The 22,350-nt window shown below is 36.0% G+C and overlaps 1 protein-coding gene across 1 annotated transcript in view; it reads right to left on the bottom strand.

Moving 5' to 3' along the window:
* Window positions 1-5,927: 5,927 nt before the first annotated feature.
* Window positions 5,928-22,350, bottom strand: part of LOC102584455 (AP-4 complex subunit epsilon) — a 21,759-nt gene continuing 5,336 nt past the window's right edge. The window contains exons 4-12 of the mRNA XM_015314599.1: window positions 19,054-19,269; window positions 18,840-18,950; window positions 17,187-17,384; window positions 16,973-17,104; window positions 12,740-12,796; window positions 12,464-12,580; window positions 10,901-10,978; window positions 8,590-8,733; window positions 5,928-7,660 (exon numbers count right to left, since the gene is read on the bottom strand). Of these exons, the coding sequence (XP_015170085.1) occupies window positions 6,560-7,660; window positions 8,590-8,733; window positions 10,901-10,978; window positions 12,464-12,580; window positions 12,740-12,796; window positions 16,973-17,104; window positions 17,187-17,384; window positions 18,840-18,950; window positions 19,054-19,269 (2,154 nt within the window). The 3' untranslated portion in view covers window positions 5,928-6,559. The remainder of the gene's footprint in view (window positions 7,661-8,589; window positions 8,734-10,900; window positions 10,979-12,463; window positions 12,581-12,739; window positions 12,797-16,972; window positions 17,105-17,186; window positions 17,385-18,839; window positions 18,951-19,053; window positions 19,270-22,350) is intronic.

The following is a 22,350-nucleotide window of genomic DNA, read 5'->3' as shown; positions in this document are numbered from 1 at the left end:
TATTCAACTCAAAACTCAAGTCCAAAAACAAAGTTAAAACATTTGTAAAAGACTTTTGGAAAACTTTAAGAACTTCTTTTAACTTGACTTTTGACTTCTCTTGACTTGACTCTTAACTTCTCTTGACTTGACTCTTAACTTCTCTTGACTTGACTCTTAACTTCTCTTGACTTGACTCTTAACTTCTCTTGACTTGACTCTTAACTTCTCTTGACTTGACTCTTAACTTCTCTTGACTTGACTCTTAACTTCTCTTGACTTGACTCTTAACTTCTCTTGACTTGACTCTTAACTTCTCTTGACTTGACTCTTAACTGATCTTAACTTGACTCTTAACTGATCCTTGAATTGAATTATGGATTCAAGGATCGTGATTTGTGATTGGAAAGATCTCATGATGTTTAGGAATGATGTTAGATAACTAAACATGAGAAAATGATCAAGAATCGATTCTGGGGAACTGCTCCACGACGCGGAGGTGATTTAAAATCTTAGGTCGCAAATTAACTTTTGAGGCAGAATGGTCCGTGATCGCTCTGGGATGCGAGGATGAATTTTTCAAAACTGTGGGGTGGGTCTGCGACGTGGCATGGGCACCAGATTTTGCCCGACTTTTTCCTTCTTCGTTTTTCTAGCCCAAATTCGCCTAAACTTGACTATTTTTCTCAAATTCTCTTTAGATTCAGATACCCAACGTTTGTACCCATGAACCTAACTCAAAGCAACTCTAAAACTCGACGTAAAGATCTCAAGAACTTCTCAATTCAGCCCAATTCAAGAACGAAAAACAAATTCAAGAACACCATTCAAGATTCATCAGAAGGCCAATTTCAAGAACACCATTCAAGATTCATCAATTCTCAACTTTCTACCACAAACTTCGCTGAAATAAACATGATTGACGCGTGGGTGAATGAACCCAATGCTATGAAAGACTCACATACCTCATATGGATCACCACCTTGATGAAATCCACAAGCTAAACCTTCAAGAACGACGAACTTTGCTCTTTCTCCTCTTTTCTCCTTTTGCGTTCTTTCTCCAAAAACCCTAGCGTAAATCTTCAATTGCCTAAACTGAACCAATTCAGTTTTGACCCTTAATTAATTCACCAAAAACGAATTAAAATAATAGGGTATGGAAAAGACCAAAACACCCTTTAAAAATTCGGATTGGACATTTCCTTATTTGAGCAGCCCAACTTCCAAAGGGCATATCTCACTTATACGAACTTGGAATCGCGCAAACTTCACGGCGTTGGAAAGATTATTCCAAGCGATTTCCAACCATACCTGGAAGTACCCCTAACTCATCCTGAGCTAGAAGTTATGGTCGTTTGAAGTTGACCAAAATTCAACATAACAAAATTTTCAGATTTTCATTCTTTCAAAAAATGACTATTTCCAATTATTAGCTTCTTCCTAGTTATTTCAAATTGCGAGATGTTACACCTTCCTCCTTGTCTCTTCACTCGATCATTGTCATCATCACCTCCACCACCTTACTACTATAGTTTATAACGTAGTAAGAGTAATTTCTTGACACCTTTTGTAGGTACTATTGGACTAAGCAAGAGTTAATTAGCACACGTCCTTTAGTGAGTTTTTACAAAATTCTTACAAAGTAAGCTTAATTTCCTTTGTGTAATTAAATGAAAAACTCCACATGGGTTACATAATCAAGATTGTCAATAAGATCATAGTGAAAATGTCAATGACAATTTATTAATTAAAGATAATAATTAAGTCTTCAAGAATGCTTAGCTCATTTAATTAATTTCCAGGTGTTAGTTATTTCTTAATACCAACTTTTTTTTTCTTTTGTCAACGTAACGTCACTACTAATCTTAAAAGAAAATTATTCTTTCATCATTGTTAATCTTCACTATTAAGCACTAAACTTCATTATTTAAGCACTAATTATCTTTCATAAAAACCTAATATATATATATATATAATTATTTTTTTTCCTTATATGTAGTGTTTTTGTCTCATTTGATCAATTGTTGCATGCAGAATAAAGATACCTTTTTTTGTCAATATATTTTATTTTATTTTGTAAGCATGATTTTGGAAAATATTTCTTCATTAGATTGGACGTATGAATATATATATTTTGCAACAAAAATAATAATAAAAGGAGTAGTTTTTGGATCATAATAAAATATACAATTGAGCTCATTTTTTTGTTTAAATATAATTGGAGGGTTATAATAAAATTAACAAGGACGGTGCTAGATGATCGTTCTTTATCATATTTTTGAGTAAATGAAAAATAAATTAGATGTAAACAAAGGTATATAGCTAAAAACAATTAACTTTCTTATGTAAGTAACCAGAGATATTAAATAGGTGGGCTGGACTAAATTTGAACAGGTTAAATTTAGGGAAACTTACACAAATATATTATATTAAGAAAATATTTATCATTTATAGTAATAACATTTTTTCACTTAATCACTTCTAATACATTTATAATACAGTTTCAATACATATTATAGAGACCAATTTATAAAACACATATAATACAAGTTTTATCGATGAATAATACATTTATTATACATTTTAATACACGTATAATACAATGTGTCAATTTCTTACCAAACAAGCATAATGTATTTTAAAATAGTTACTAATACATATATATTGCATACATAATTCACTTTTAATACAAATTGTAGATTTATCATATTATTGCAATAAATGGTAGTAATAAATAAATAAAATCTCACTAAAATTAGTAATTATTTACTAAAAGGTACATATACAAGTAATTTTTCCTCAAATTTAAAATGAATTGAAATTGGCTAAAATGCAGGTCATAATTCAATCTGCTCAATTCTTATGTATTAAGTTTTGAAGTAATTGTTTTATTTGTTCTTTGTAACTTTTTAGTACCCAATAAAATTGTTTTCTCTTTATTATAACTATATATAAGATTACAACTAAAAATGTTGTCTTTTTAAGAATATTTTGACTAGATTTCTCATAAGTCAGTTTGAGCTATATAATAATCCAACTTCTAATTGTTGAGCTGATAAATAGATGGGTCAATAACCCGTCCAAACTCATCCAGTTTAACTTTGAGCTAATTGACTTATGGTGACGACATATTTGTGCCAAAATTGAAACTGATGAAATGAGCAAATTTATTTTATTTCGAATAGGGAGTATTTTTAGCCCTTTTCTCTAAAAAAACAATAATGGTCTATATATTCAAAAGTCTAACATTTATGAATTTGGAACCCAAAATTGAAGGACAAAATCTTTTAACAAATAATAAAAAAAAAAGTCAAACATATATACCTAAACATAATTTTGACTACATTTAGGTTTAATAACCTGTCACCAAACAACCAAAAGGGAGCAAATTTTTTCTATTTTTTCAGTCCTACCAATTGCCAGCATAACACGTATACACTTGTCTATGTCCCATGCATCTGCTCGGACCGAGTTTATCTGAATATAATACTTTCGACCTAAAACATAAAATTATATGTAAAAATCCATTAAATTAAAATTCCAACAAATAGTAAACGAATTCAATGCTATGAACCTTAAAAGATTAAATCTACGAAACTGAAAATCTTGAATCCGACTCTGATAAAATACGTAGAATTGTGGTTGTTTGTTGATAGACAAGGCAGGAGGAACCAAGTTTCAATCTCTGTGTTTTTCAGTTTCACATAAATATGATGCATGTGATATCAATTAATAATGTGACAGATAGATAGAACTAAAACTAGTTAGCATTTGGTTGGAACAAAGGCTTGTGATTTTTTATAAAATTTTTGGTAAAGAGAAAATTAATTAAGTAGCAATAAAGATTCTGGTCCTTGTATATATATATATGTGTGTTGCAACTATCTATAGTCTTATAAAGTCGAATATAGTATGGTTGAGTCATTGTTTCAACAAAAAATTAATTCTACCAATTATCACTCTGTGGGGGATCTTTTTCTTTTCAATCCCCTAACGGAATCAGAAATTACGTCAAGAATATTTAAGATTTAATATAAAAAGTAATTTTTTGGACACCTATACATACAATATGATTTTTTTATATTGTTGTTTTATTTTATTAAGAAAAAAAGATGGTGGAGCAACAAAAAGTTTTAAAATGATTGAAATCGTTTCTCGATATTTTTATTAAGCATAGGATAGCTTTAAATAGTCAACTTACAACAAAAAAAAAAAATCTGTATAATTCATCATTCAAAATATCTATAATATCTCAACAAGTAAACAAAACCTAATGGAGTAGAAAATTAAAATTCAAATCATCCTAAAATTTTCAACTTGTTTTGCTAAAAAAAATAAAATACTGCAGTAACTGAAAGCAATATTTAACTTATATACCTAGGGCAACCGATGTGGAATTTCAGGCCTGATTTTTGTCATTTTGAAAAGAAAAAAAAAAGAGGAACTTGAGGATGATGATCAACGAAAACAATTTTGATCTGTAATTTTGTAATAAAGGGTGTTCAATTGACCGCTCTTTCCTATGTGTTTAACAAACAGAAACAACCTAGAGATATTTTGAAGTATGTTGACTTTGAATTCACTGTGGATTTCTCAATCCTATTAAAACATGACTATGACATTATTGACTTGTAGCTTTAGATTTTCCAAATTCATGGATAATATTAAAACATGTGGAACTTCAACTCACCCCCTTTAGCTAATTAAAACAGTTATTTCAAGTTATGCATGTGCATTTTGAAGAAAGTCATACCATGTCCAAAAATTAACAATGAAAAGTCGTAGTCCAAAATAAGTTTGGGATATATTTTTCCATTTAAATTCGCCTATTCGTATTGTGAGGACTTTTAAAAAATGGGCTAATTTAATGATGATTGTCACTTTTCTTTTTAATCCGAGCTTGATATTAACAATATGAGTGAGTAGTGTGATTCAACACTATTAAAACAAAACCACTACTTCGCGCAGAACTTTGTATGATGATAATTTTTAAATATTAGAATATACTCTCACAAAAGACATAATTTACTCTCATAAAAAATGTGGGGAAAGTGCATAGCCTAATCGCAGTGTATAATAATTTGCAAGTTTAGTTATTATTAACTTCAAATATATGTAAAAATTCGCGTTTAAAGTAAGAAAGTTATTAAACATCTAACATTTTTGCCTAAAGCTTAGCTCTAGCTAAGACCAAACTTAGGACATTTTATATGGAGATCTAATGCATGAAACATCTCCAAGCAAGCAAGCTGATGGACCAAAACTTTCATGTTCTACTAACTTTGCACAAAATAACCAATTAGTGTAAAATCTTACATCTTGTTTCTAGAAAACATATGGCTCCTTTTGATTTTCCAACTTTAATAGCAAAGGGGTTTTCCTTCCATTCTAGTAGACATAATCCATACCAATAGTCGTAGTATTACTCTTGCTATTTCTTATCCCTCGATTTCTATAATTTTTTATAGCTTCTTGTACTTAAATTATCATATTTACTCTTGTTGGGGTTATTGTTCAGAATGTATCAGCATCCTTTCTGTAGTATTTTGTTATGATTTCTGTATTTCCTTTTCAAACCAAGAGTATATAAAAAACAACCTCTACCTGAAGGTAGAGGTAAGGTCTACGTACATCTATCCTCCCAAACTCCACTTTGTAGAATTACACTACGTATGTTGTAATAGTAAAGGTTTATAGTTTCATTTACTGGAATATTGCAGAATAATCTAAAGAGGGTCATAGCTTATTCAACTTGCAAGCAGTCAATTAGGCATATGATCTTTGCTTGCGGCATCTCTAACTATTCGGTTAGCGTCTTCACTTAATGAATCACGCCTTTTCTACTTGCAAACGACTAACAAACACAAAAAACAGGACTTGATGCATTCACTACTAGAAGTAGAACCAATAAGATTCTTATTCTTCTTATAAGCCAATACATATAAATGCAGACAAGTGAAGAGCTTTAGATTAAAACATACTGAGCTCATTCATGAAACTACAAGACTTGTATAGTCATATGCAGATTATTTAAGACAACAAAGCTTCTGCAAAACTAGCTGCCTTGGCATGGTATCCAGATTCCACTGATATTAGCCAGTATCAATTTAACCTGAAAAATGATTATTACTTGCATTCACATAAGGGTACAATACCTCTCCAAATGGTACAGTTTGCCTCCAAAAAAACATATTGAATGGTCTCGATAAAGATAAGACAGAAGAGAAAATTCACATAAAACACAACTCTGACAACTTGAAAAGCATGGCAAATCCATTGTCATGACTGCGCCAAACTTGACAAGCTTTTGCTCTGGAAACCTCGAGGTGAAAAGCTAACGTGGCCTCACCTATTCCTACTGGTCGAAACCATTTGTACTTAAAACTTTCCCACCTGCAACTGCAATAAAATATACCACAGGCTCATACAACTATTAGTTCCTTGCAAATTGTACTTTCAATTGTAAGCTTGGCCATCAAACGTACTTGTAGCTTTCCAGCAACACAAATCTATATCAATCATCATAAACTCTCCAAAAGGGCCTTAATAGACTTCAAAATACAGCCATGTCATGTACCTTACCCAAGCAAATCCTTGAATAAGTTGGGATTCTGACTTGTTGGGTTCACACCCATTTGTCTCACAAGTGCATCTTTTTCCAAAGCCTCTTTAGTATTTGGTCCCTTACTTAATTGTGTTGACAGAGTAACTGCACCTCCTGTCCCATGGCCATTCTTGTCAGGTGCATGAGAAATTCCAGGGATAAGATTTGCATCACCACTACCAGTTGAAAGGAGATCTGCCGTTCCCATATGCTGCCCACTCAAGGAAGTGTCACCATAAAGAGACATAAAATCAGGTGCTTTAGTAGCACTACTGGAACCTAGAGCTGCAGTTCCTTCATTTAAATCAAGCAACCCTTCTAATTGCTTGAAAGGATCCACAAAAGTTGCATTACTAATACTAGTCGGTTCACCCATGTCAAGCAAGTCTGGAGGTGGTTGGGGACTTGCTTTTACAGCACCTCCATCAGAAGGTCCACTCTTTTCTGCATGAGACTTGTCTACAGTATGGCTGTTTGGCCTTGATGCCTTGTGGCCAGCAGCAGGTCTTTTTTCAGTTTTTGATACAACACCAAAGAGGGATGCAGCAAGTTTTTGCTTTTCCGGATTAATTTCCTCCTGCTGCCTTCTTGAGTCGTAAGATACATCACGTGTTTTTGAGCTTAAGTTGCTTGGTACATCACGCTGGGTCGCTCCATTCTGAGTCTTATAGGTATCAGAGTCTGAAGTAGATGGTGAAGAAGAGGAATAAGTTTGCTTACCCCACTTCTTTTGAACACCATCAAGTCGTAGCTTGATTTCAGACGAGCCTGTACCAGACACGGAAAATTTTGGTGCAACAGCTTCATGAAACTCTCTGTGATAAGTTGGTTCTGGTACAGGAACAAGTTCGGTTGAGGATACTGGTGGGACTGGGGGTCTTGATGGTACAGAAGGTTTTGGAAGCTCATAGGCTTCAAATCTAAGAGAATGTCCCGATGATCCATGTTGTTCTTCAACTCTAAAACTGCTGATACTTAAAGCTCCTGATCGCTCACTCTCAGGAATATAGGGTTGAGCCCCTTTATTCATTGACTCTTCAACATAACCATTGAGAAACGATAGTTCTCTATCAACCTGCAGAAAATTTTCAGAATAGTTGCCCTCAAGTTTTAACAAAACAAAAATTGAAAAACATAAAAATGAGCCTTGTGAGTTGTGATACTGTGTAAACTTAAATCATATCTTTCCAGTAACAAAAGCAAGTGGAAACATCAAATCTTAACCTCTTTCACTCTCATCCACAGAGAATAAGTTGGTAATGTGAAACCCACAACACGGAAATAACTGCACCCTAACATTTTTCAGTTTCATCCCAGAGAAAGTTAAGTATTTGTAGCTTGAGAAAAGAGGGTAGAGCCTGTTTGGATGGGCTTATTTTAAGTGCTTTTGAGCCAAAATAGCTTTTAAACAATTTTGTAGTGTTTGGGTAAAATAAAAAAGTGCTTTTAAGCACTTGTTTTTAAGACAAAAATAAGCTAAAAGACGGTTAGAGTTCCTAACTTACGGATAAGCCCATCCAAACAGGCTCTAAGGGATAAATTTGAAGCACCAACATGAAGAATGCCATCTCCAGGAATCCGAAAAATAAGCATGCCAACTTTTAAGTTCCAGGCAGATCAGTGATATAAAGCCTGCTATGAAAAGATAGATCCATGGTTTGTGGCTCATTTAAGGTAGAAGGCCCACATTTTACCCCAGAAATTGTACTCTGGCAGGTTGAGAACATATTCCAAAAACAGTTAAATAAGTTCCTTCATTTTTACTATTTTTTATTTTTTATATTTTGCAGGGATGGGGGGATAATGCCAAACAGGGTGATACAAGAATAACGAAACCAGGTTATATTAAACAAAGCTATCTGCTATTGATGAAGAATTCATAACAGAATTGATCAGTAAAAGCATGAATTTCTGACAACTCCATCAATATGTCTAAGCCTGTTACTAACTTGAGAAATAACCTTCATCAAGAAACATTCAATAAATTCCGAAAACAGTCCTTACCACGACGTCTTCACAGCTAGCATCCATTGGAATAATATTTTCAACAGCACGAGCATCTAAGCCAATAACCGATTGAAGTTCATATGCTCGTTGTTGTAGATCTGTTGAGTTTGATGCTAACAACTCTTCAATGAATGATTGACACTGCATTGAGCCAATACTTCAGCACTCTGGAATTTGTATTGGGGTTTGAAAGAAAATCTAGCATTGAACAAGAAACTCCAATACATTGTATTTTTTCCCTTATCCTGTTTTTAGACATACAACAACAACAACATACCCAGTGAAATCCCATAAAGTGGGTCTGGATAGGGGAGAGTGTACACAGACCTTACGTCTACCTCTTGGAGGTAGATAAGTTGTTTCCGAAAGACCTTCGGCTCAAGTGAAGCAAATCAAAGTAATAATGGAAAGGAGAAACGACAATGAAGAAAAACATGACAACAAATAGGAAAGCAGTATGAACATATATGCAAGGAACCGTAACATCAACAATAAGGTGCGATCACCTAAACATAGCAAACAACAAATTCTAACAGATACAAAAAGCCAAAGACTACATGAATAAGCTAATACTAAGACGACGCTCGGCTACCTACTAAACTTCTACCCTTACCCGCAACCTCCACACCCTCCTATCTAAAGCCCATATCCTCGGTAAGCTGAAGATGCGTCATATCCTGTCTAATCGCCTCTCCCGAATACTTCTTTGGCCTACCTCTGCCTTTCCTCATCCCCACTAGAAAAGCCATTATCCCCTAGTGTTGAAGGTTACAGTTGTTCCTAAGGTTGACCCCAAACGGATCCTTAATCCATCCTTTCTCGTTAAATCTGATTCTTTCTACTTGCACATCTGTTGCATATAACCGAGAGAGAGGGTTGAAGGTATGTTTTCCCTTCCCCAACTTCATGAAATTTCCAGAGACATTCCCTATATAGATAATCTCACAAGATCTTTTCTGATGAAACCTAAAATTCGCCTTCATTATTTTTTTAAAGCTAATACAGAACCAGGTTAGTGACTTTTTTGTTGTTGTTGATAAAGTTGGTGGCTCATTTTATTAATAACAGAAAAAACTCAAAGAGAAGGTACAAGTAAAGGGAGTTTGGTCTTGGTGTCTTACATTACTAATCCTTCTATTTACTGTATGATGTCAAGGCTTTTCCACCATCACATCCTCTCTCACAGTAAATGAGATGGGAAAAATGAACAAAGAACTTGTCTTTCGAACTTATAAAATTGGCAATCAAATAATTCTTTTTTTCCCTTACCCTGTCCATCGATTTACCGACTTTAGTGGAGTGATATTTCAGACATTTACTCTCCTTGTTAGATAGTATGTAGATTTTCTTCAATTCTTTTTTTTATGACCATGGTATCCAGGCCAGCTTTCGCACACCTCAACTAATTTTTCCCCACTGTCAGGTACCCACTATGGGACCCCAACTTACCTGGATTTCCAGTTTAAGACCTACTAAAGGAGGAAAAGCTCCCTACCAAAAAAAACTCAGGGCTTAACCCTGAGTCCTTTGGTCAAGGATGGAGGCATCCTATCTTATCCCATCATAACCATTGGTGGTAGCAGTTTCATTTTAAATAAGAAAGCAATCAATCAATATGCCTCAATTCCAAGAGTAGTTGAGATTGGCTGTATGAATCCTCTGTCCATCTCACTCTAATCGGGAAAATTCCATTCCAATACTAAAATGATCTTTTATGGAACATACATATTAAGGCAATGTGATTCTTTTATTCCTTGGGAGAAAAGACAAAGATACATGGTTCATTCTCATTTTCTTGCCCACATGAAACTCATTTAATTAAGATATAACTTTTGAAGTGTTAAGCTCCTCATCAGCAATAGAACATTTTACAAATGATTCTTTCTACCAGAAAGAAGAAATAACTAAAGAGTTTGCTTTATGATTCTAAGAATTTATATTTAATGATAATCTGAACTTCCTAAAGCCCATTAAACTAAATTAAATAAGATGGTTATCCTCCCCAACTTGTTTGGGACTGAGGCGTAATTCTTGTTGGTGGTGATTATTCTGCATCTGTAAAAATGGGTATGTTTTTTCTCCCTTGCTAAGAACTTTCTCTTCTTTGACAGGAAACATGGGAGTTTATTAAAAATGGAACCAACAGGTGAAGATAACATCACATGCCAAAAGGTACGATCTGGGGAGTCAGCAAAATAAACAAAAACCTATCAGCCTAACTGTATAGACACTAGTATCTCTAAATCAATCTTATCTATAGGGAAAAAAAAAGACTAACTGACCTGGTTTGAAAGGTAAATTTACTTACCTCAGGCAACATGTCCACTTTCCTCCCAGCTGCTATTTCAAATGAATATACTTTCATAAGTGCTGATACTGCATAAGCCTACAACAAAGGAACAGACAATCCATAAGGAGTTCAAATTTTAAGAGCTCAGCAGTGAAGGTTTTGTATAGACTTTTAACACTCTTCATAAAGATTACAAACAACCTGTCAAATAGTTTGACTGTAACAAATAGGTTTTCCTAAATGAAGAAGAACCTGATGCATAAAATGCTACTTGCCAAGAATAATTTCATTTGTTAACCAAGAATATAAGTTGGAGAAGTTTGTCAAAACTCTATTTGTCTTCACACATATTCTCCTGTATTTGAGCAAATTTAAGAATTTCCTAGTTCCATAAAGGTAAAGATTAAACTTCTTAACACCAACTTTACACATGCTTTGTCTGCTACAAGTCCTTTCTTCACAATGGCCCCCAAGGCTTTAGTCTAGTGGTTAAAGTGCAATGGGTTTGGTGCAGGTCATAATGTTCGAACCTTCCTGCCGACAAAAGTTTGTTATGTAAGTGGAGACGGGTAGAAGGGTGGGTCCATTAACCCGAGTATCAAACCATGCGCCACAGTTTCTCAGGAATTTCTTGGTTATACCAAAAAATTATAAATCTTTAACAATAGGACCAGGATATAGCTCAAAGGATTTCTTGTTTGCTTACCATCTCTACCCAACAAAATAACCTAATCTCTTGCAGTTGAAGAAATGAATAGTTGTCAGCATTTCTGCTTCAAAGAAATATAGAATGCTGCTGAAACAAGGAAAAATAGAGAAGAAAGTCTGATCCACCTTCAGAGAAAAAATTGCTTGTACTGTTATACAATTTCCTTTTGCTTGTCTCAACAAGTGAACAAAGAACACATAGTAATGGGCAAAAAAATCATATGCAATAAATTACTCATATCTTAACCTGCTGTTATGGAACCAACTTCCAGCATTAACAAGTACCTACAAGGCTCTTTTGGAAAGTCTATTAACCGTCATAATAGTTCCAATAACTGATAAATATGGTATTTACTGTAATGAGATCAAAAATCAATTACAAAGAGCATATTCGTACTATCCTGTTAAACAGTCGAGTTGCCACCACCTGAGTACCTTCTGATACTAAAGATACAAGACAGCAGGGGTCTTCAGATACCATAATGAAAGAAAATAACTTCTAGAACACGCAACTTTTAGAACACACACTATTGTGAAAAAGATCACTTCTAGATATCTAAACACATAATTCTAGGACCTGATGTCCTGGACAATCATACCAAAACATGGGGGCTATCCTTCCACGTTGCTCAGATCACATCCTCTCAAGTAGGGGTGTCTAATTAATTAGGAGCAAAAGGCAAAGAGGGTTCACAGCTCTGAAAACCAGAAAGTTAAGGAAGCTTTTCGAAACAGAATACATTTCATTTGGTGAATTTTCAACACAATTGTCTACTAGCTTTTTAAGATCAAGTGGATCATAATACAGAAATAGGTCATACTAGAAGCAGGCACCTCACAGCTGATATAAAGCAGCAATTGAACCTCACATACCTTGACCATGTCATCAGTTGAATGTGCCTCAGCAATATCACTTATTTTCCCTGTGATATAGGATGCAGAATACTTCCCATCAGCAGTACCATACTCCCCCAAGACCCAGCAAATAACCTGCAATTCACAAAATTGTGAATTAAGCACCAGATGAGGTGAACTGAGAATGTTATATACACATGACATGAGTTCTGATCAGAACATGATTTAGTTACTGCAAGTAGGAAGAGAAAGATGGAGGGAAGAGAAGAGAGAGAGACGACTGGTTTTGGAAACCTGGAGAAATGCAGAGGGAAGTTTTGGCTCTCCCATGATACGCAAATAAGACTCCACCTGCAACCAGTCAAAGAGTTACCTGTTAGAAGTGCAAAAACAGGATATACGAAAACAATATCTGCTGCGCAATTATTTACAACACGAGCAAAATGAAGAGAAACAAAAGCTTATCCAGAATCTGCAACAAGAATATCTCAAATTTTCATCTTGCCAAGACAGAGAAACAAGGAAGTAATCACACAATTTAAGTTACTCACAAATCAAAATAACAGAACAACCATTATCTTATTCTCAGGCTACCAGAATGGGAATAGATTAACAAAGTAACCAATGACTCCTTATAAAACCATAAAAAAGTTCCTTTAAAACAATCTTAGAACTAATTTACCTCAGGGCTCAGGCCCCTCAACTACCAAAACCACCTTTTGGTAAAGAATAAACTATAGCCTAGAATACTACTTAAATGAAAATGCAAAGACAAGCCGCCAGTTTCTAGCATAATAGCTATCTAAGCATATATTCTCCCTTTTTTGTTTTCCTTTTTTATTTTGATAAGTTAATACTAATAGGAATGTTTCCTTTTTATCAGTTCGTTTACTTAGTTTTGAGAAGATTCTTTGAAAGTTATGCCAGCTCTTAGCCTTCTAAGAGTTTCCATCTGAGAGAAATAAAATATATTCAAGACATTAAACAGGCTCGCTCAGGACAGTAATGTTTTAACAGATGGAGCAAGGTAATCATTAATACATGGGGAAAATGCATATACAAGTATTCCAAAAGGTAGGCACAGGACAGTAATGTTTATCACAATGATCAGTATCCATTAAAGCCAAAAAAGCAATGCAGCATCAAATAGGGGGATATTCTAGTCCTTTGGGATAACAGAATATGGAAATGCAATGACTCACTCCCAGGAAGCATCTCAATCACTTGCTTCTTTGAGAACCTACAAGAAGAATTCAGTTGGCCATATACAGTACAGGTGTGTCTGGGCCTCATTCAAATACAGAAAGGAGTGAGTTCTGACAGGAATTGGGATCAGTCAGAGGAATGGGGATGATTGGAGGAGACTTCAATGTCTGTAGATTTGAAAATGAGAGGACCAACTGCACAAACAGATCCATAGCTATGAGGGAATTTTCTGATACTATAATGGACCTGCAGCTCATAGACCTACCTCTTCAAGGTGCTCTTTTCACCTGGGCAAGGGGGGAAGACAACTCTCAAGCTTCCAGGATCGACAGATTTATCATTTCAGCTTAATGCAATGAAAGCTTTTAAGCTGTCAAGCAAACAGCTCTCTCTAGAGCACTCTCTGTCTCTGATCACAAGCCTATCCTTTTAGAGAGTGGTGAATGGGACACAAATCCTTCTTACTTTGAATTTGAAATATGTGGCTGAAGCATGAAGATTTCCTATACATGATAAAGAATTAGTGGCAGAACTATGTGAGCAATGGCAACCCAAATTTTGTTCTGGTTCAAAAACTAAGAAACCTCAAGGACATTAGCAACTGGAATACTGAAGTCTTTGGGAAGTTGGATGTAAAGAGAAACAAGGCCTTGGAGGAGCTTTCCACGAAAGATCAGGCTGCTGAAAACAGACCCTTATACTAACCTGAGAGCAGAAGGCTGTCAGCTTGAAATAGAACTTACGGAGCTGGCCAAAGCTGAAGAAATATCTTAAGAGGCAAAAATCAGTTTATGGCTGAAAGAAGGGGACAGGAACACAAGATATTACCAATATATTGCTAGCTCACATGAGAGGAATAACAACATTGACAAAGTCAGACTGGACACTGGCCTAACAGAGGATAAGGCGGTGATCAAAGAAGAGATTCTGAATTTTTATCAGAACCTTTATACTGAGAATGAGGTATGGAGACCCAATGCTAGCTTTGATGATGTTGCCTGAATATCAAGAGAAGAGAGTGAGCTACTAGAGAGAGTTTCTGAGGAAGATGAGGTACGTGTTGTGATTCAGTCATGTGCACCAAACAAAGCACCTACCCCAAATGAATTTACTATAGTTTTCTATCAAAAGTCATGTGACTTTATTAAGCCAGAGGTAATGAAGTATCATCAATCATTTTCACCCGCAATGTTATATGGTCAAATCTTGCAATGCCTCTTTCATTGTTCCAATTCCCAAAGAAAGGAGGTCGTTGAGATTAGAGATTTTAGACCTATAAGTTTGATTAGTAGTGTGTATAAGATCCTAGCCAAGCTACTAGAAGAAAGGTTGATGCTGGTAATGGGGTAACTAGTCTCTAATCATCAAAATGCCTCCATCAAGCATAGGCAAATCACTGATGCAACATTAATTGTCAATGAGGTCCTAGATTGGAGGTACAAAAGTGGTGACCCTCGTATCATGTGCAAACTGGATACAGAGAAGGCTTTTGATCAGCTCAATTGGACTTATTAATTATCTACCCTAAGGAAGATGGGGTTTGGGTAGATAGATAAAATGCGTCGAGTTCTGTAGCACAACAGTGAAATACTCAGTAATTGTTCATAGAGGTCCTGTGACATTCTTCTCCCCACATAAAGGATCAAACAGCATGATCCACTTTGGCCATTCCTATTTATTCTAGCCATGGAAAGTCTCAGTAATAAGCTTGAAAAGGCTAGACAAATGGACTGGATTCAGGGTTGGTTCTAATGCTGGGACCACAGTCAATGTCTCCCACCTGTACTCCCACTTGTTGTATGCTGATGATACCTTAATTTTCTGTGAGGCAGACAAGTCACAAGTGTTCTTTTTGAACCTGACCCTGCAACTTTTTGAGGCTCTATCAAGGCTACATGTCAACAAGCTGAAAAGTATCATTTATCCAGTAAACAGTGTGCCTAAATGCTGGGACCACAGTCAATGTCTCCCACCTGGACTCCCACTTGTACGCTGATGATACCTTAATTTTCTGTGAGGCAGACAGATCACAAGTGTTCTATTTGAACCTGACCATGCTACTTTTCGAGGCTCTATCAAGGCTACATGTCAACAAGCTGATAAGTATAATTTATCCAGTAAACAATGCGCCTAACTTAGAAGAGGTATCTGGTATTTTGGGATGCTCCATTAGGCTCTCTCCCTACAACCTATTTAGGTCTTGCACTTGAGGGCAAATTCAAGAACTGTGAGATGTGGAATGGAGTCATAGAGAAGTTAGAGAAGAGGCTTGCACTTGGAGGGGTAGGCTAACCCTCATTGACAGTGTTCTTGATAGCATGTCCACCTATTTCATGCCTCTATTTCCCATTCCAAAGCAGGTGGAGGATGAGTTGGACAGAATCAGAAGGAATCTCTTATGGGAAGGAAAAAACAGCTCTCACAAGTTTCATTCAGTCAAATGGGATAAAGTTATTCAGCCTAAATCTAGGCGTGGTCTGGGCATCAGAGATTTGGGCATGCATAACAAGTGTATACTAATGAAATGGTTATGGAGGTATGCTGCTACTGACTCAACCCTCTGGAAAGAGGTCAACAAGGTCAAACATGGAGTGTTGGATAACTGGTGCTCCAAAATTGTTAATGCACCCAATGGGGTAGGACCATGGGAATACATCAGCAAGCTGGGACAGGAATTCTCTCAGAATATTCACTTTAAAGCTGGTAATTGGTGCACATATTATATTTTGGAAAAACAAATGGTTGAACAATTTATCACTCATGGTGGAGTTCCCCACAATTTTCCAGATTGCTCATGCCAAAGACTCCTACATAACGACAACAGAAGAGGCAACAGTTGGGACACTCACCTCAGAAGAGCTATACAAGATTGGGAACTGGGAAGTCTACTGGACCTACTAACTAGGATTGAGGAATATACCATTGTGGAGAATCCACCTGACATTCAGATGGGGGGAACACAGAAACAACTTCACAGTTAAAAAGTGTTACAAGCAGTTTAGTTTGCAGAATCAAGATTCTGATATCTGATCATGGAAGTTGATCTGGAAGACCAAGTTCCCAACCAAGGTTATCTGCTTCAATTTTTGAAGGGAACTTGCCTAACACTACATAACTTAATAGAAGAGGCTTCAATTGGTCAACAGATGTTACATGTGTAAGGAAAGCTCAGAAAATATTAATCATTTGTTTTTGCATTGCCTAGTAGCCACTGATCTTTGGAACATGTTTTTGACTCCTTGGCTAAATTGGATGCTTTTTGTTAATGAAACACATTACTTCATCAATAAAAAAAGAACCAAAAATGTTGAAAAGACATACAGCTGATGATCTCAGCTGGCTATCTGCAGTGTCATCTTCTTCTCCAAATCCCTCAGCAATCAGCCGCATCAAGTTGTGGGCAACCTTTAAATTCACTAGATCTCCTGCGTGCTCAAACACTTTATTCATGGTCTGTAAGCACATCAAAACATTGTAGTTGGTACAACAATACAGAAAATGTTAAGGGAAAATTAATTTGCAAAACTAAATTGACCTGGATAAACCATTGATTGCTCGGTGCGAACTGCTCAGCAAGTTCGACACATCTGGATGCTATCTCGGTTTTAGAATGGTTATCATTTATACTCATCATGTAATCAATCATACGGTCAACAATAACTTCTACATTCGATGGCTTTGTCATTTTATACAGCAGCTCAAAAGTCTTCCGCTTCAGTGTGTCATCTGGGTCCTGTATTAAAATGGTCAGCATCAGAAACAGAAACATCAAAGAAAGCATCTCCATCTTCCAAAGCGTATTGATTAATAGCTACCTCTGTACAATAAAAGGGAGGAAATTTTTCCTTTTGGGGAAATGAATAAATCGAGCCAAAATTCATTTTCCTCTCAGTGTTATAGATGAATACAGTACTACCCAAATATACCATAAAACAAACTAGGTAGCTAACTAGCCATAATGTAAAGAAATAACCGGAATTGTGGAAGACAAAAGCTACTTAAAAGTTGGTTAAAAGAAAAGCCCATAAGCCCTTGGTTCTATGTTGTCTCAAAATGTGGACTTTAAAGATGTGCAATATACCCGTGCAGTGATAACTAAGATGAATAATTATCTTATTCAAAACCCAAAGTTCCAGCAGTTGTCGCCAAGAGTTTCTTAATCTGGCTTTGCAAGGGGGGGAAAAAGAAATTGCTTTCAAAGTTTATTTAAAGGTGCCAAGGCTTGCGAAAGAAAATGTTCAATTTCACCAAAAAAAGGTTCTAATAAAATATGGGCAGACTCTGTGCTGCAGGTGTTAAACAGACGGTCCAAATTTTAGACCCTAAGAAGAAAATTTGGCTTCCACCGCATAGGGAAAGAAGCAACATACCAATCAAAAAGAAAAAAAGCAAAGAAGCAAAGTATACATGATTTCATTTCTCTGTCTTTTGCATTAACCTTCGGAAGTAAGCCCATATTAGTACTCAACGCAATTGAGCACTCTATAAAGATGATCAAAAGTACTCCAGATTTTTGGTCAATTTAAGGTAAGAGAAGAAATCAGGGGTGCCAAGAGGCTCCATTCTATTGAGACATTGTAACGTAGGTCTATTGCTTCTTTTGGTGGAATCACCTTGGTCTTCTTTTTTCTTTTTTTTTGATGACAAGGGAAACCCGCACCCTTTGGGTGCGCAAAGGTTAAACCCCGCTCCTATGCAATAGCGCAAACCACATAGAGAGGTAACCCGCACTAGGCAAGCCCTATGCGACAAGCTCGACCCAGAAGGCAAACCCCTTGCTTTCGCTGGCAAGGGGTTTCGAACTTGACACCTCCAACATGGAAGTCCCAAGCCCAAACCACTGAGCCACCCCGAAGGGTCCTTGGTCTTCTTTGAATTAACGCATGTCAAAAAAGGAAAAAATGAAGTGAAAGAGACTAATTATTGCTCTTACCTGCATTTGTTGATAGAAAAGCACCGAAATGATATAACTTATATTATGGTTGACATGATACAGTCCAAAAGAAAGAGAAAAAAAAAAAGAAGGCATGCAATCGCAAATAAAGGTGTTGCAATGCTGAAATCGAATATCTGAACGTTCTAGCAATATATTGCAGGCATAAACAGGAAGGACAAGCTAAAATTGTCGTGGATCCATAAATTGAAATATCCTTTGTTTAGAAAGGACCCAAGAAATAACGTTTCTTACCTCTAAACAATCAATCACGGCCAGTTGGTGTTGCTCAGCAATTTCTGAACTTATCTTTATTAATCTACCAAGCGCATCAATCCCCAAGTACTTTAGATTATGGCTATCATTCTGTGCACCAGGTAATTTTGAACAAAATTAGCTTCTAAGTTCTAACAACGAGGCACTCCCACTGCAACAGAAAGGTACACACAGCAGGATGAAGAAGACGAACCTTCAAAAATTTGGCAACTGCTTCTGCCGCAGTTTCTAAAACCTTGGGGTTAGGATGTATTGAGGAAACACAGCATATGCACTCATATAGAATAGCGTTTCCTATATTACTTGATGAATCACTCTTTCTCATAATGTCACCAACAATTGTATACATTTGTTCACTGGCTTTTTTGTCACCGCTTCCGAGTAATGCCAGAATTTTCAATAATTTGATCTGCATGTAAAACAACAAAAAATGAGCTTACAAGTAGGGACCCATTTCTTGTCAAAAAAAATAGAACAGAAATAGCCAATGGAACAGTTCAAATCTCTACAAACAGATAATAAAGAGGATTAATGGATAAACACTGATCAAATATGAAGGTTACATTCCCCATCAGATTGCTTGCACTACTTTATTCAGTGAGCTACTGGTTTTTCATATACAAGTTATATACTGTATTAAGCCAACAAGTTGACAACTTTTCATGTGAATATCGCTGCCTTTTACTTTTCCTCCCAATTGTTCTTAGTATCAGACTAGTATTACATTTGATGAAGGAAATCAGCAGCATATTTTTTCCCTCTCAATCCATGCACAAATGAAGAAACTACTAACATTAGGTTTGGCACAAAAAAGGTAAAGGAAAGAAAGAGTGATCGGTTCCTTCTAGTTCCAGAGGGGAAAGACACTGTGAAAGCTGACCTATACGGTCCTAACCCTCCTAGTTTATCTTTCTCAAAAACTCGTAAACCTCCCCTTTTCTATTTCCTCAATGTCAACATTTCTACCTCCATCCAAAAGAAAAAGCATAGTGTAATTGCATCTTATAATGACATACACAACAACATACCCCGTGTAATCCCAGAAGTGAGATCTAGAGAGAGTAGAGTGTACGCAGACCTTACCTCTACCTTGGGAGGTAGATAGGAGGTTTCCGATAGAGCCTCGGCTCAAGGCAAAGCAAATCAAAGCAGCACAAAAAATGAAAGAACTGAGGCAAAGGGATCATAGCAAAATACTACAGAAAGCATGACAAAATACTCGGAGAAAAAAAAAAGAACAGTAACTACACCAAAAAAAATGTGATAGTCGAAGTACAAGCAACATTAGATAGTAATCAAAACCAATGGACAAGAAACTATAGGAGCCAAGAAATACTAGGATTACTAGTATGGAAGGATAAGCGAGTCAACGCTCTACTGCCCACTAACCTTGTACCATAATCCATGCCCTCCACAACCTCCTAACTAAGGTCATGTTCTCGGTAAGCTACAACTGCGTCATTTCTTGTCTAATCACTCTCCTCAATATCTTCCGCCTATCTCTACCTCGCCTGAAACCATCCATAGTCAACTTCTCACACCTCTGCAATAAGGCATCATGCATCTCCTATTCACATGCTCGCACCATCTTAGTCTCCCTTCCTGCATCTTGTCCTACATCGAGGCCACTCCTACCTTATCCTGCATATCTTTACTTCTAATCTCATCTCTCCTAGTGTGCCCACACATCAACCTTAGCATCCTCATTTCCACAACTTCCATAACATGAGAGTTCTTGACTGGCTAACACTCTGTCTCATACAACAAAGTTGATCCAGCGACCACTTTGTAGAACTTGCCTTTTTTAAGGGTTTTTGTTTAAAACGGGTAAATGTAGAACTTGCCTTTAAGTTATTTTGACCCTAAAGTCAATGTATTGCCAGCAAATGGACATGAGTTTACTTGTTGACTTGCAGAAGTGGTTAGTTCTTCATCACCTTTACATGGGATCAAGTTCTATTTGTCAAAAGTTAGATACTCTGCAAGGCTAGAAAATCTTAAACTATGCAAACCTGCATTTACTGACAACATACATACAATCAAATTATTCACAATTGATCAATTTAGGTGTCAGATATATTCTCTTTTTTGGGGGGATAAAATTGGCTTACGCTATATTCTTAGATTTATTGATCTCTAACATTTGATATAAGCCAATATTTTATTCTCAAATATCACGTTAAACAATTATTTCACTATTTTAGAGACATACTAAGAAAATTAGAAAACAACTTTAATATTTTGAGATTTTGTCTCATTCAATTATAAAGACACTTTTACAATATAGTGGAAGCTTGTAGAAAGGTGAATTAATTCAAAAAGCAATAGAAAACGACATACCACACCGATAATAAAAAGTAATAGAAAGCCAAGAAAAGACAATCACAAATAATAAAAACAAAGAGATTAAGATTCACAAGGGACAAACTATACCACAAATTGATCTTAGGTAACTCAACAAAATTGAAAATACAACAACATCAACATACCCCGTGTAATCCCATAGGTGGATGATAAATTTTGGGGATAATTTTAGCAACCTCCCTTCTGGATTACCTTTATACAATAACCTCCCTTGTGGTTTAGAATACTAAACACGCCTCCCTCCATCTGACTTTTAAGCAATAATAGTTGGTTCATATGAAAAGATAGTATAATATTCCAAAACAAACCTTCCTAGACTTATTTATAAGATGTTAAGTTTTATACTACAAACTCCCTTCGAAAACTCTTTACGCTACATATTGTGTATACATATTGGCAATCTCATTAAAAGAAGAAGAATTATGAGACTTTTTTGGGAGCCTAATGTATATAAGAAACATCGGACTTTCAATACAATTGTGATTTTCTCTTTATGCTTAAGTTCCATAACAATTAAAAGAATTTGTAATGGTTTCTTCCGGTGTTTCCTTACAGACTTGGGCCTCATTTGTTTGAACCAAAATGGTTCAGATCTTAGGCCATTAAGTTCATTTGTTTAAATTAAAATCTAAGCATTTGTTCATCTGGATAAGTCTAAATCATTAAGATCTTGAACAATCACTAACCACCACCACTCTATCTACAATCACTAGTCACCCCCACTAATCACCTTTATTGTCACAGTCACACCACCATTACTGTCGCCAACCACCGGCCACCACCACTAACCACCGTTATCAACCGCTATTGTCAGTCGATACCACACCAACCAACTTTATCATCATAATTCTATTAATTGCCACCACCATTGCCATCACATCCACCACCATTGTGTCTTATCCCTACTACCAATCACCTCCACCATCACAACTAGCACCGCTACCAACTACCACCCACACATCGTCCACAATCACCATCAACTACCAACATCAACCATCTTCACCATCACAACCACTACTAGCAGGGACACCTCTCCCTCTGTAATTTTGTTGTAAGTATTACTGGAATACTTTTCTGAGTATTCCTTTTGTTCATAATACAAGTTATCTTCTTCAAAAAAAAAAAA

This window comes from Solanum tuberosum, unplaced genomic scaffold, assembly GCF_000226075.1.
Source record: "Solanum tuberosum cultivar DM 1-3 516 R44 unplaced genomic scaffold, SolTub_3.0 scf00303, whole genome shotgun sequence".
In the NCBI taxonomy this organism is placed as follows: domain Eukaryota; kingdom Viridiplantae; phylum Streptophyta; class Magnoliopsida; order Solanales; family Solanaceae; genus Solanum; species Solanum tuberosum.
The sequence above is the reverse complement of the archived record's forward strand: the minus strand, read 5'-3'. Positions and strand labels throughout refer to the sequence as shown.